This window comes from Rhinolophus hipposideros (genome assembly GCF_964194185.1).
Source record: "Rhinolophus hipposideros genome assembly, chromosome: 21".
In the NCBI taxonomy this organism is placed as follows: domain Eukaryota; kingdom Metazoa; phylum Chordata; class Mammalia; order Chiroptera; family Rhinolophidae; genus Rhinolophus; species Rhinolophus hipposideros.
In genome coordinates, this window is record NC_138067.1 from 18,720,413 (window position 1) to 18,736,285 (window position 15,873).

The window sequence follows — 15,873 nt, forward strand, 5'->3', positions numbered from 1 at the left end:
ATATGGGCCTCAAATATTTTTAAATGCTTTCCCTGTGCATCATCTGGTTTTCTCTCAGTAAAAATTATACTGTGAGTTGAATTATATTGGTACTGGTAGAATCTAGGTGAAAGTAGGTCCAGAGAACTCATGAATAAATGATCCATTTCTCAAGAGGATTAAAGCATAGAATATCCAAAGTTAAATGAGCACTTTCCACTCCCTCAATATAATCAATTTCCACCAGAAATGTTTCTGTCAATTGGTTGTGAGACAAGTTGAAGTAAGACTAGAAAGTTTCAAATATTTTTAAATCAAAACATTTACAAAGGTAGCAGTTCTCATATATCACATACCATTTAAAATTCCTCTTTGTAGCCATGATTTCTTCTCGATATCAAATTAAGAAATTTAACAGCTGTGCCTTCTGGAAGGTCTGTATTTCTCTCCACAGGGTCTCAAAGTAGTGGTAAACTTTTAGATCAGAATTTGGGTATGTGTTCAATTCAGTAGACTGTCATCAATGATATCCACAGATTCCACTAAGTGCCAGTGGCAGACTCACATACACAAAAAAGAAGAAAGCAAAAGAATCAAGGGGGAAAAATAGATATAATGAAGTAATAGAACATACCTTATCTGCTATATATTGCTTCTCCTTGGTGTAAATCTCTAACCACTGAAAATGGGAGTGGAAGGAAGTGAAAAACACTGGTTTTGATTTGGAAATTTAATTTAAACTAAATTAGTCCTTAAAGATTTGTTTTGAAAAGAAAAAAAATTTTAAGTTCTGTCTAGAAGAGAAATGTGTTCATGTGTCAGTTGGATAAATTCTCAGTTTTCTAAGACATTAATTTAGGAAAGTAAAATTTATTTGGTTACTTGTGGCATTTTCTAATGAGAAGCTTGAGTTTGTTGAGAGAAGTGTTCAGATAATCTTATGGCCTTTAAAAAGTTTTGACTTTATGCTTCCAGGCTTCCATATGCTAAAAGGAGAGTTTAACAGTTGTAACTGAGTAGCTTTAACCTGGAGATTTCTAAGTTGTATCCTATAATGTATCCTGTTTGTGTTGAGAAGTGTAATTCAAAGCACCTGAGAAGGGTCCTGGAGGGCATAGCATGATAATAGAACTGCTTAAGCTTATTGATATTTAATCCACTGTCTCAGGGTCATACCAGGAGTCCTCAAGCCAACACTACTTCAAAAAAGGGAGGGCATATTTTGTTACACCAGTTTTGTATCTCATGCTACCATCATAGCATCGAAAAACAGACATTTAAATCATGACGTATAGTCAACACACAGAATAAAATAGTTGATGATTTTAAACTTTTCTTTCTGTTTTTGTGTGTGTATACAGCAATGAAAACTACTGGATGTAACTTAGATAAGGTAAATATTCTTCCTAATGCTCTGATCACTCCACTCATATCAAGCAGTATGATAAAGAGTGAAGATGTTACTCCAATGGAAGTAACAGCAGAAAAAAGATCTTCCCCTATTTTTAAGGTAAGCTGCATTGACTAGTGCCCCACATCTTAACCTAAATATAAAAATTGCTGTATTTTGGGTGGTTTGATTTCTTCACCTCATGTTCATGCTTTTTACTTTTCCTATTTCACATTTGTTTCTCTTTGGAAGCATTAATAAATTGTGCTTCTCATAGTAAATGCTTTTATACTCCAATATAATAGCCTGCAAAGTGACTTTCAATGTATGTTTTTGACAAGGGAAGAATTCATATGTTAGCTAGACCCTGTGGGATGTATGGTTTTAATGAAAGTGTTGGTTTGGCATTTTCAAAATTAGAGGCATTTTTATTATTTTTTTTTTGCCCCACTCTTGTCCTGTAACTTCCTTTCCCTTTTTCACTTGTTTTCCCCTTATGTTACCCACAAAATGTAATCCACAAAATGGAAATTTTTTTTAACTTTCTATTACTTCTTTAACCACAGAATTAATGTGTTTTCACTGTCCTATGCATATCAATAGCTGATTATTCTTTTACTTCTTTGTTTGACTATCTTCGCTTATAATACTTTTAAAATACCCTGTTGACAATCAGGCATACTATCGCTGAGAGTCATAGTAATCTTATACCTGTTTTTTAGATAATAATAAAGAGTGGGAAATTGGTCCTGCATGTGCATATGTTTTTAGAATAATAATTTTTGAAGTATCATGTGAGCTGATAATGTTTGTATATACATATTATTTGGGAATTTTTATTTTTTAGACTACAAAGACAGTTGGATCAACTCAACAAACGTTAGAAAATATCTCTAACATAGCAGGAAATGGGTCTTTTTCGTCGTCGTCATCTTCCCACTTACCTTCGGAAAATGAAAAGCAGCAGCAGATTCAGCCCAAGGCATACAACCCAGAGAGCCTGACAACCATCCAGACACAGGACATTTCACAGCCTGGCACCTTTCCAGCAGTTTCTGCTTCTAGCCAGCTGCCCAACAGTGATGCACTACTGCAGCAGGCTACACAGTTTCAAACAAGAGACACTCCATCTAGAGAGGTGTTACAGTCAGATGGGACAGTGGTTAATTTGTCACACCTGACTGAGGCGTCGCAGCAGCAGCAGCAGCAGCAGTCACCACTGCAAGAACAAGCACAGACTTTACAGCAGCAGATTTCATCAAATATTTTCCCGTCACCAAATAGTGTGAGTCAGCTACAGAATACCATTCAGCAGTTGCAAGCAGGAAGTTTTACGGGCAGTTCTGCTAGTGGCAGCAGTGGAAATGTTGACTTGGTCCAACAAGTTTTAGAGGCACAGCAACAGTTATCTTCAGTTTTATTTTCTACTCCAGATGGTAATGAGAATGTTCAAGAACAGCTTAGTGCAGACATTTTCCAACAAGTCAGTCAAATTCAAAATAGTGTAAACCCTGGAATGTTTTCCTCAACAGAGCCAGCAGTTCATACCAGACCAGATAATTTAATAGGTGGAAGAGCTGAAAGTGTTCACCCACAGACCGAAAACACATTGTCTAATCAACAGCAGCAGCAGCAGCAACAGCAAGTGATGGAATCATCCGCTGCAATGGTGATGGAGATGCAGCAGAGTATGTGCCAGGCAGCTGCCCAGATTCAGTCCGAGTTATTTCCTTCCTCTGCTTCAGCAAATGGAAACCTGCAGCAGTCTCCGGTGTACCAGCAGACCCCTCATATGATGAGTGCATTATCTACCAGTGAGGACATGCAAATGCAGTGTGAATTGTTTTCTTCTCCTCCTGCAGTTTCGGGGAATGAAACTACTACAACCACCACACAGCAGGTTGCAACCCCTGGCACTCCCATGTTTCAGACATCGAGTTCAGGAGATGGAGAAGAAACCGGAGCACAAGCAAAACAGATTCAGAACAGTGTCTTTCAGACCATGGTCCAAATGCAACATAGTGGAGACAGTCAACCTCAAGTTAACCTTTTTTCATCAACAAAAAGTATGATGAATGTTCAAAGCAGTGGCAGCCAGCAACAAGGTAATGGTTTATTCCAGCAAGGTAATGAGATGATGTCACTCCAATCTGGGAATTTCTTGCAGCAGTCTTCTCATTCACAGGCTCAACTTTTTCATCCTCAAAATCCTATTGCTGATGCTCAGAACCTTTCCCAGGAAACTCAAGGTTCTATTTTTCATAGTCCAAGTCCTATTGTCCACAGCCAGACTTCTACATCCTCCACTGAACAAATGCAGGCTCCAATGTTTCACTCTCAAAGTACCATGGCTGTGCTACAGGGCTCTTCTGTTCCTCAAGACCAGCCGTCAGCCAACATATTTCTTTCCCAGAGTCCAATGAATAATCTTCAAACTAACACAGTGGCCCAAGAAGAACAGATGTCATTTTTTGCAGCTCAAAATTCAATTTCTCCACTTCAGTCAACGTCAAACACTGAGCAGCAAGCTGCTTTCCAGCAGCAGCCTCCAATATCACACATGCAGACCCCTATACTTTCCCAAGAACAGGCACAACCCTCCCAGCAAGGTCTGTTTCAGCCTCAGGTGTCCCTGGGCTCCCTTCCTCCTAATCCAATGCCTCAGAACCAGCAAGGAACAATCTTCCAGTCACAGCACTCAATAGTTGCCATCCAGAGTAGCTCTCCGTCTCAGGAGCAGCAGCAGCAGCAGCAGCAGCAGCAGCAGCAGCAACAGCAGCAGCAGAGCATTTTATTCAGCAATCAGAACACCATGGCTACAATGGCGTCTCAGAAGCAACCACCACCAAACATGATGTTCAACCCAAGTCAGAATCCGATGGCTAATCAGGAGCAACAGAACCAGTCAATCTTTCACCAACAAAACAACATGGCCCCCATGAATCAAGAGCAGCAGGCCATGCAATTTCAGAACCAGCCCACGGGTCCTACCCAGTCCGAATCACCACAGACCTCCTTGTTCCATAGCTCTCCTCAGATCCAGCTGGTCCAAGGGTCACCCAGTTCTCAAGAGCAGCAAGTAACTCTCTTCCTCTCTCCAGCATCCATGTCTGCATTGCAGACCAGTATAAACCAACAAGACATGCAGCAGTCTCCTCTTTACTCTCCTCAGAACAACATTCCTGGAATCCAAGGAGCCACATCTTCACCTCAGTCACAGGCCACTTTATTTCACAACACTACAGGAGGCACCATGAGCCAACTACAGAATTCTCCTGGCGCATCTCAGCAGACTTCAGGAATGTTCTTATTTGGCATTCAGAATAGTAAGAAACTCTTTCTGATTTCTCATTTCTTCAATGTTAATTGGTTGAAATGGTCAGATTATTATTATTATTAGAAGGAAACAAAACACTGTGGTTTTAAGAATAAAGATTGTAATTAGAACTGAGTTCAAGTCCCAACTATACCACGTATAGCCTGAGAGGTCTTAGACGTGTTTTCTGACCATCATGAGCCTCAGTCGCCACATCTGAAATGGTGGTAAAACTACAGACTTGACAAGGATATTGGGAGGATTTAATGTGGTAGTGTATGTAAATGTATGTGTTTGCCACTTTAAGCTCTATAAACTTAAAAGGAAAATGAAGAAAGAATGACAGAAAATACGTTAGCCAGTTAAGTAGTTTCCAAGGAGGTAGAAACTCATCTTTAATGTTTTGTATACCAAGGAAATGATATAGGACTTATAATGATAACTAGGCAAAGTTGTATTTTTATACAGCTTATAGAAAACCAAAGATAAATATCAGTATTGTTTGGTGAAAACTTTTTGGTTGGGGAGGGAGAGGGGTGCTATCAGGTGTGTCACTTTTAGTTCTATACTGAGTGAACACAGTAATGACTTTCTCCCAGCAACTAATAAATATCTTCAAATCTTAACAGAAAGTAACTAATCAGGTAGCTTCTCTATTTTAAATGTCTCTGCAGACTGTAATCAGCTTTTAACCTCTGGACCAGCTGCATTACCAGATCAGTTGATGGCCATAAGTCAGCAAGGCCAACCACAAAACGAGGGCCAGTCATCTGTGACAACACTTCTTTCTCAGCAAATGCCAGAGAATTCTCCACTGGCATCATCTATCAATACCAACCAGAACATTGAAAAGATTGATTTGCTTGTTTCATTGCAAAACCAAGGGAACAACTTGACTGGCTCCTTTTAACTGGATATGTAAGTATTGCATTTTGGCTTCTTTCTTATTGAAAAGCATCAATTTTGATATTCTTAGCAGATTTAGGTTAAGTAATCATACGTTTAGACTCTAATATTTTAAAATGTGGCTTTCTCACAAGGCGGTATTTTTTAAATCTGAATAAATTAATGAGTGATAGCTTATAGTCGTATTGTTAACACTGGGCATTCCTTCTGGCTTTGAATTTCTTTGCGTTGGAATGAGAAAATCTGATGTATATATTGTATATTGGATATAATTGTTTCATTTCAGGAAATAAATATTGAGTCACAAAACTCTGTGGAAGTATAAATATGATAAAGTAACATTTATAGTACTAAAATATATTTTGGGATCATTCAGGGTAACAGGAGCTCTGTAAGTGCTTTCCCCCGCAGTGAGTTATATTAAACGTTTTCTTTTTTTAGAAATTCCATGAAGACAATCCTGATTCCAAGATGTCCTGAGATCTTGTGATTCCATGAGGATTATTGAACTGTTACTTTAAAAACAAAACAAACTGAAAAACTGTGATTGAGTAAATGGGTAGATTTTACTCTGACTGCAAAAGAGCACACCTATGCTGCCTGTTGCGGTGATCAGCCACCATTGTTACCATCTTCATTGTTTATATTCCTAATAACAGTGATGACTGAGACTCAATTTGCGTTGCCAGCTGACAGAATTAATTCGCTATTTTCCTAGGCTCCATTTCTTTAAAAGTACAGTTAAATTTAAAAGCTGGACTGCTCAGTTATTATTGCTATTAGAAAATAATTCATACTGTCATGTTTACTTTTGTTCATTATTTTCTTTCCTGCATTGTTTTAGTCAAGTAACAGCTTTTGAAAAAGGAAAATAATAATTAAGGCTGTGATTTTTTTCAACTTAAAAGCACAGCTACTGGCCAAAGCGAAGGAATCTTTTTTGTTTTTTTGGAAAACCTGAAAGGGTTGCATTCTGACAAGTAAACTGTATTAAGAGCTCTACACAGATACGAGGCTTCTTTTTTTATCTCAAAGGGAGACAACACACAAACTGGGAACAGCTGGAATGCTATTGATTTTATTTTTCAGAGAATTGTTAATTCTCTTTTTTCTGTTAAGGGGTTTAGCCATAACTGTGCATAGAAAAAGAATTATCTTGCTTTATAAAAAATGAAGGGGATAATATATGGTAAATTATGCTCTGATATCCTCCTATAGTAGTTTAAACTGACAGTAATTTGAGTCTGTTTTCTTCTTAACCCAGTCTTGGGTCAGTGTTCCCTTTTTATATTCACCTACATTTTTCTTCCCCTCTTTTTTCACTTTATTTTAGATAATTGATAATATACTCCTAGCTTTGTGACCCTGTAGCAACTTAAAGGAAAAGGCCACTTTGATCTGGGCTAACCCAACAACTCCCGCAGCACAGGTTGGGGGTGTACCCTTTCGGGAACGAGGGAGCTGATTCCTGAGAAACAAGAAACAATGCATTTCCCCCCCCATGAACGGTGCTGTTCTGAAGTCTTCAAAATTTTCCCTCCAATAGGAAACTGTATATTTTAATTTTTAAAAAAAGGCGAAGTAAAATTTCTTGAAACATCACTTCTCCCTGAGCTGCAGTGATTGTAATTCACTTGTCACCTCAGTGCTTTACAGTTTGACGTGGTCACTTATCTGATGGTTCCCACAAGCCTTAGGCTTTACAGGGTCATATCATTGACTTAAAATGAAGAATTAACTTGTGTTACATCTATAGAGAGCAAAATAACACACTCCAGAACTTGCAGTTGTAGCATTAGTTATACAGTTTTGGGTGTTCTCACCACCCATGGGATGCCTGCTTCTCACTACAACCTGTTGTCTGGACACATGCTTATGTCTTATTTTCCTTTTGGCATGTAGAAAGCTGTTAATACAGTTTAAAGCCAAATTATGTGTGGCTTCTATATGTAGATAAGAGGTTTTGGTATTCTTGTCCGTTTCATTTATTTTTTAAATGTACAAAAAATAGCCTGTTAATTGTTTGTTAAAGGCTACTTTTCTGTTTGTTTTTTATTTTTATTCTTTCTATCCTATACATTTAGTTGAACTTAGTGGAATTGTGGTGTTGATTTTGTTTATACAGCCAGATTTCCCCCCTTTTCGGGATGATCTTCCTTGATTCTTTGAATGTCCTCTTCTTCTGACTTGTTAGTTCTCATATATTCTTCCCTCCATCCCCAACCTTTCCCTCTATCCCCAACCTTTCTTTCTTTCTCTCTCTGATTGAGAGGCATTGAATTACGTTTTCAGTAGTACAGGCTTCTTGCCGATATGAAGGGAACTTTTCAGAAAGAGACCTACTATGGGTCATTTAATTTTGAATACAGTTTTCAATCGTTCAAGTTTTGGATGGTTTATATCTAATGTGTGTTTCATTTTTTTGGAAAGCTATATTTTGTATTTAGGAAATGGTATACTATTTTGCTATTTGTACTGAGTGAGTACATTGGCATAAATATAGAAATTTATATATATACATATATATAAACTATTCTTTTTTTGCCACACATTTTTGTGGTAAATTTGTGAGTTTGTCTGATGTTCTACCACAACGTGGCATCTGATAACAGTGAGGGGGGGGTTTGTTATGTCTTTATTGAGTATTTAAGTATCTTTTGAAACAAATGACCTGTTCATCTGTGGCCATTCCATCAGGCAGTTCCTTGATGTTATTAGTGGGCTAAAGGCAGCTTACTGTGTGTTTGCTGGATCTTTCACTCAGCAAAATGTTAGAGCAAGGAAACCCATCTAGGCAGTTGTGTCAAATGGTGTTTCACAAGAATGAGCCATTCAGTCTTTGCTCACTATGTATTTAATATTTTATTATTGTTGTTATTGTTATTATTAATTGGCTTTCTGTATTCTATGCCTTTTATTTATAAAGACACTAAAAGAAAACCATGTTTGTAATTTTAATAACATTTTCCCCATCTTGTAATATCCAGAGCTACTTTATAAATTCTCCGAACTGAAAGCATTTTCTTCAGTATATCTCTCCTCTCCCCACCCCATTGGGAAAAATTACCCAGTATAGTTCAGGTTGTGAGAAAGACCAGCCACACAATCCAGTGCTTCAGTTTGAAAGTGTAAAATTCAGAGCGTTGACCAATGTCCGAAAGCTTACCCAGCAAGCCTAAAAATAAGTAGACATAAAATACTGTAAGTTTATTTCTGAGTTTTCTGAATTTTTTCTTAAGAGATTATACGGAAGACTTGGGCAGTCTTATTCACCGAGTTCTAATTAGAATGTTAACACTGCTCTGTGGATGAAGTGGTGGCAAGAAGACTGGCTGTGTGCTGACTTCTGTTGTTTAGCAAGAGGTTTATCACTGTAAAATGCGGATTGCCAATGCCAAGTCACCAGGGACCAATTTTCTGTTTTATATCTAAGTTTAGAACAGAACATACACCTGAACTGTAATGGTTTGATTGGATGGAGGCAGAAAACTTAATTTTTATTTTCATAAATTTTGTGGTTATTTACCCAAGGGCTGTGCTATGCTACCATATTCTTACTCAGTAATGATGTTTTGGTTTTCTTTTTAACATTGTTAAATGTTTCTTACCCCTAAAGGTCAATGTTAAGTACAGCATTCTGAATATACAATTTGGTTAAAAAATGTATTTGTCGTCTTATTGAAGAGTTAGCTCAGTGATCAGTGGTTGATACTTGTGCTAACAATGCAGTTTCCAGGTTACTGTTACAAGTTAATAGCTACATATAGGAGAGACTCCTTGAACCGGCAAAGGCATCGGAAACACAATTTATTGAATTTATTTATGGCAGAAGGACCTAAATAAATTATGAACCACATGTTTTATTCCTTTATATTGTTACATTCAATTGTTCTTACTTTTAGCAACTCACAATGCTTGGAGCTTATCTCTGTGTCTGTGTGAATGTGTGTATGTGTTTTATTCTTTATTGTCATTCCATTATATATCCATACCAACATGAGAGAAGATACTTAGGAGTCATATTTTGCTTCTGAGCTTTGTCATGTTACCTTTGTAATTAGAGTATCATGTTGTTATTTAGCCAGTGCAAATCTGTTTTCACCTGTCTCCATAGAACAGCTTTTTAAAGGGCTTTGTTATTGAAGCAGTGGTAATGAGGGACCTTCCTTCTTTCTTTCCTCCTTTCCTTTTGTGTTTTTGTAATATTGTATATGCTATAGCTGGAAATTTCATTGTAGTGCATTTCTTGCCTATCAGAAACTCAGTTAATCTGCCTAGAAAAAACAATGTCCAAGGAAATGAGAAAGAAGTTATACCTGAGTCCCTCTAGAACTAAGGTAATAATTCCTTTTGATTAAGCCATTATAGACACTTGTTTTGGAAAAGTGAAATCTGTTTAGATGCATCAGTAATTAAAGAATAGAATTAAATGCTTTAATAATCAAAGTCTCAAATTCAGCAGTTTATAAATATTCACTAGGAGTGATTTGAGAATTTTTCATCTTTGTGGTGAACATTTCTCTTCTAATATCTGTTTCCTAGTTTATTTTTTCAATTAATTGAAATTTGCATGAGACCTGTTGGCTTTACTCAGCTTCCAGGCGTCATCTCTAACCAAGGCAGCCATGTTGTATCTGCGTATCTTTGGTTATATGGAGGGACTTCATGAAAGAGAGATTCTGTAGTTCAGCAGCTTTATTAGAAAAATAACTCAGAGCATATGCCCTAGGAGGTGGTTTAGTAGAATCTCACAACGTATTAAAAGAGGTTTGTTCTTTGCTTATTTGTGTCACTAGAGCTGAATTGTGGTGATAATGTTCATAGTGTAGTAAATATCAAAGTAATACCTACAGTATCATTTGTGAATTGTCCTAGGGCTCTTAATTACTGCTTTAACCCCCATTTATTTTCATGCCATTCTAGCTTCATTTATTAATAAAATTCTATTTTTTACTCTACTTTCAGGAAAAATTTTAAATTAATGTTTTATACCTAGATTAAATGTTTTATAGAAAAGTGCCTTTTTACCATGATAGTGCCCCCTTTTTTGTAATTTCATTTTTCACTATTGCCAAAAACACATAAACAAATGATTTTAATAGGTCTCAACTTTCACCTTTGTCATTTAGTCTTTCTTTTCTCCATCTTTTCTGATCTAATTGGCTTTATTAAGTGATTCATGAATCAGGCAGCATCCTATCTAATAACTAGAAGGGCATTCTGAGGGGTTGTACAAAATGGAAGGTTTTTATAGCTCCATTTTTTGATCACCATAGGAAACAACTTCGTAAGTTTGCAACTCCCTTTGGCATAAGACTAACAAAAGATACATTACTAGAATTGTCCTTTGAAAGAGGGTAAGTAAAAGATTATAGAATTATACTGTTTAGCCTCTATATAAATTAACAAAATTTGCCTTCATCTCAGGCAACTAATGGTAGGTCTTACTTGAATGCTAATGAAAATTTTAGTGTGAGACTCTATGCACACAAATGTGTGTAGTTAAATTTCAGGAAGGAAGTGTATAAAGCATTTTTTATGACCTTACTTAGATGAATGAAAATAAATCAGAAACACATAGTTTAAGTAAAGGCTGGTAATATCAAATTTTCAAATGTCAAACTAGACAGGGCCAAGTGATTAATTACAGTCAACTTCTTACCCATCAGAGCCTCACTAACCTAACCTAAAATAGTATTAAATGAAGACATCACAGCTGAGTCCCTTCAGAAGTAAGGTAATTCCTTTCAAGCAAATACAGTTGAATTTCGTGTCCATCTGGTTTTTGTTAATTTTGCCTGTGTTCCAACCTCTTAACACAGTGATGGTGGTGGTGCCTGAAGAAAGGGCCAGCGGTTCAGGATAGTACTGTTGGGATAGAGCTGCTTTCCCACATGTGAGGGTTTCCGTGGCTGTCAGTGCACTGAAGACTGCAAACCTTTACTCAGTATTCTTAATACCTGTTGATAGTATGCACTTGAATCATTCCAAAGAAGTCAAGAATGCTGTATAGTGGTGATTCCTTCTTAATGAATGCATTCAACTATTTAGAATATTTATGCCCCTTATTTAGATAGCAACTTGGTATAAGTATTATGTGACTGTTGTCTAAAATGACTGTATAGTAGGACTTAAGACTTTGACATGTAACTGACTATAAAGGGAAATGATTACACTTCAGAAAATCATTTTAGAAACATTAAAATGTTCAGCTTCCTATTCTATGTTTGAAACCAGCCCTCTTCCTGTATATTTTGTGTCATATACATAGGAACATTAGAGTAAACAGCCTTCAACATATATACTGTGTTTCCCCAAAAATAAGGTCTGGCCGGACAATCAGCTCTAATGCGCCTTTTGGAGCAAAACTTAATATAAGACCCGATCTTATTTTACTATAATATAAGACTGGGTCTTAGATGAATTTTTGCTCCAAAAGACGCATTACAGCTGATTGTACGGCTAGGTCTTATTTTTGGGGAAATACGGTAGTGTGTATAAACCAGTGGTTTCAAAATGTGGTCATCAACCCACCAGCCAACATCAGTATCATCTGGGAACTAGTTAGAAATGCAGAATCTTGGACCCCATCCCAGACATACCGAATCAGAAAGCGGAGTGGGGTCCAACATTCTGTGTCGTGACAAGCCCCCCCAGGTGATTCTGGTGCTCGCTTAACGTTTGAGAACCACTGGTTTAGTAAACTATTTACAGTAAGATCTAGAAAGGTGTGTTTTTCCCCCCTCATACAGATAGTTTATACATTGTTCTTCATATAAATTCAGCTTAACCTGGTTATCCATAATCCTTTATTGGCAATGATAATTTATTCTCAGTACCACTTATGGAAATATAGTATATTTTATGTACATATACAGTTAGTCTAGTAATTAATAATTCAGTTCACTTAGTTTGGCATTTTCCTTCCACTTACTAAGAAGTTTACATTAAGTGACTGATTTAAAGATATAGGTGCAATGTTCTATATTTCTTTTAATTGTTACATTTAAGTAGCTAATATAATTGACAGGTGCTAAATTCTCCTGTTTGTTTATAAAATGGGTACATTGTGGGCAGTGATAATAAAAACTTTTTGTTTCATTGCCTCTTTACCAGCAGACCACAATTTTGGTCTGGCTAGACCAACTCTCAGAACAAAATTGTCATTCCTGTATTTATATTTGTATCTGAGATAATTAAACAAAATGGCTGGCTATGTCAACAAAGCACCTTATTTAATTTTTTAATAGATAAAACTTCTTTAAAAGTAGCTTTCTTTGTATGAGAACTGATTCACTAGAGAGATAATGTATTATATAATTTGGGCATTTCTCCCTTGTCAATGTATGCATCGTGGTAAATATAAACTAACCACAAGCCAAGTACATGTATTCATTTTAATCTTCCTGTGTAATTCAGTACCTCCATAATTATTCTAATCTTCCTCCCACTGTTTACAAATCACCAGTTAATTAACTCATGAAAAAAATGCACATTTCAAAATGAAAATAATTGTACACTCTGTAAAAATCACCACTGCTTAATACTTGCAGTGGAAATGTAAGTGGCTTACTCTGCAAACTTTGGTGCTGGCAAATATATAGGCAAACTGTTGGGAGATGCTCTAGCTACATTCCTCCTTTCTTGTTCCCTTTCCTTTCTTCCTCACTTGATTGCTTATTATATTCCTGTACCCAAAGCATCCTACCATGATTCTATTCAAATTCTACTGTAATATCTCTTTTAAAAGCTCCATGTTTAAGCCTCATATCACCCCTGCTCTATTTTTCCCCCACAAGTAATTTGCCTGGTTTGAATAGTTCATAGCGATCACTTACATTTTAGCTGATGAACCTCAGGACAACACACACACACACACACACACACACACACACGCATGCACCATCTCAGATGTTTGAGGGTGAGTTTGAAGTCAGACTCGTGTGTCCAATAAAGAGCTGTCCTGCCCTGAAGTGTTTATGACTTTAGGACTGTGACTTGATTCCAGTGACAGAGCTCATTTCTTTTCATCTATTGAATGTATCTGCTCGCCCTGTTCCCTGACTTCTAACTGATAAGCTCCAAGTAGTTGCTACTTTTTTTGACAACTTTTACTTAGTCTTTTTAATAAACATATGACAAATATTTCATTAACCTGTCCTCACGTGGTTTAGCTACCATTCTGCCATTTAAGTTTTTTAAATTGTATTTTATTTGTTTGAGCACACTCATCAACCACTGAACTGCCTTCTTCCGTTGTCCTGCAGTGACATAAGGTTACATTTTTGTGTGTATGGCTTTCATAGTTGGGGTTGCAAAGCACTGACACCAGATACTTTCAGTTTGTTCTCTGGGGGAATTTCATTTGCGTCTATGTTTTTAGCTATCTGTGATAACTTGTTAAATATTAAAAAGATATTTTGCTTCTATTGGAACATTTGTATACTCGCAACTATATTTCTGTAAACAGCTGCAGTCAAAAATAAAACATTGAAAGTTTTCATTTTGCGGTGGGTAACTGTCTTTTTTTCTCTCACACTCTGTGGTTGAATTCGTATCCATGAATGTCAGTTTTGAGTCTGTGGCCAAAATTATAAAATTAGGAAAAGATATGAAATACAGAAATATCTTCAAGTAGTTTGTGCCTACTATTTTGCCAGGCGGTATACAAAGTGACTTAGTGTGACAGAATTTTTGTTTGCTTTACTTAAAGTGTTTCGTGCTTAGTAAAACAGTAGCAGATCACGTGGTAGCAGATCAGGTAGCATGGGGGTACTTTTGATGAAAACCAGGTTTCCCCAGCCCTCAGTCCCACATCCAGAGGCAGTCTCTGTTGATTATTTTGGCAGTTATTTGCACCATATATACATCAGTGTTTACCAGAATGTGACATATAGCATGTCACTAGTGGTACATAAAATCATTTCAGGTCATATCTGGGTACACATTATTTTAAACACAGTATATGTGTTTTAATTTGCATTAGAAAACATAATTGTGCACACCTGCTAAACTATGGGTAAATTGGAGTCAACTTAAAGAAAATTATTAAATACTAATACAGATGAAACATGGATATCATGAACATGATATGTAAATAAATGAAGTTTTAGAAGCACCACTTCAGACAGTATTCTTACACCTTCTTATTAAATACTAATGGTGTCTATTGATTCTATAAAAGTGGCTGAATTCTTTAACACATCCAAATGTATACATCTAAATGAGCTGTCACTTTAGGAGGGTGTGTGTGTGTGTGTGTGTGTGTTTTCGTTTTCAACAATGATGCATTATTCAAACTATGTTTAAACATTGTCTTTTGGCGTTTATTGACTTCAACAGCACTGGAAAGGATAACCAAATGAAATTTAATAAGTATAAGTATCAAAAATACTTTGGGTCCAAAAGACAGCATATGTAAGTAAAAGACTGAGGATGAGACTACAAGTAGCTGCCAGAGAAGCTGATGCAATCTGGGTAATATAAGTTTCAGTGTCCAGAACAAGGTAAGGTGGTTGTCCTGTTTTACTCCAAGCTGGTAAGAGTACTGATCTGTCATCTTGTAGGGAGCAAATTCTTAGCAGCCATAGAATCACACCTGTAAGAAATGGAACATCATTCTCTGGACACAACAGGGATTCTAGAACTAAAAAAGCAGGTACACTTTCTCCTCAGCAACACTTAATGGTCTTGCTCTCAGGAAGAGGTATTAATAGCTTCCTACTCCTGTGCTTTATTTCATGGTGCCATGGCCTCTGCTTCCGCGGAGGAAATACTATAGCATTTCAAAGCATAGCCTCTTGAGTTTGCCTGCCTGGATGGCGTTCTGGCTCCTACACTACTATTTAACCTCTCCGTTCCTCAATTTCCTTATCTATAAAGTAGAAACAAAAATAGAACCCTCCCCTTAGAGTGGGTGCAAGAATTAAGTAAATCTGTGTAAAATTACTTAGTTCCTGGCACACATAAATGCCTAACAGTGTAGCTTGTGTTAGTATTACTAGTTCTGGTACTACTCTGCTCTTCTGTGTCTTGTATACAGGATCCCATATCCTTCTGTCTTTTCAAAAACGTGTTCCTTTAATTATCTCCTTTCTCCAACATCATAACCTTTTCTCTCTAAGAGTCCTCCCCACTGGCATATAAATGTCCTTTACTCTTTAAAAAAGCAAAGAACTTTCTTTGACCATATGCCCCCTACACACTATTTTCACAGCTCTCCTTCTGTCAACCCCATTGCAATTAAACTTTCCTCACACCGCTCTAGGGAAATAGTTGTTGT

General features: G+C 36.8%; 1 protein-coding gene across 7 annotated transcripts in view; it reads left to right on the top strand.

The window, feature by feature from the left end:
• NFAT5 (nuclear factor of activated T cells 5) overlaps positions 1-8,522 on the top strand; it is a 98,719-nt gene extending 90,197 nt beyond the window's left edge. For all 7 annotated transcript variants that reach the window (XM_081031042.1, XM_081031041.1, XM_081031046.1 and 4 more), the window contains 4 exons: positions 1,341-1,489; positions 2,217-4,695; positions 5,360-5,603; positions 6,033-8,522. In XM_081031042.1, coding sequence (XP_080887168.1) covers positions 1,341-1,489; positions 2,217-4,695; positions 5,360-5,595 — 2,864 coding nt within the window. In that variant the 3' untranslated portion in view covers positions 5,596-5,603; positions 6,033-8,522. The remainder of the gene's footprint in view (positions 1-1,340; positions 1,490-2,216; positions 4,696-5,359; positions 5,604-6,032) is intronic.
• The last annotated feature ends 7,351 nt before the right edge of the window (positions 8,523-15,873 follow it).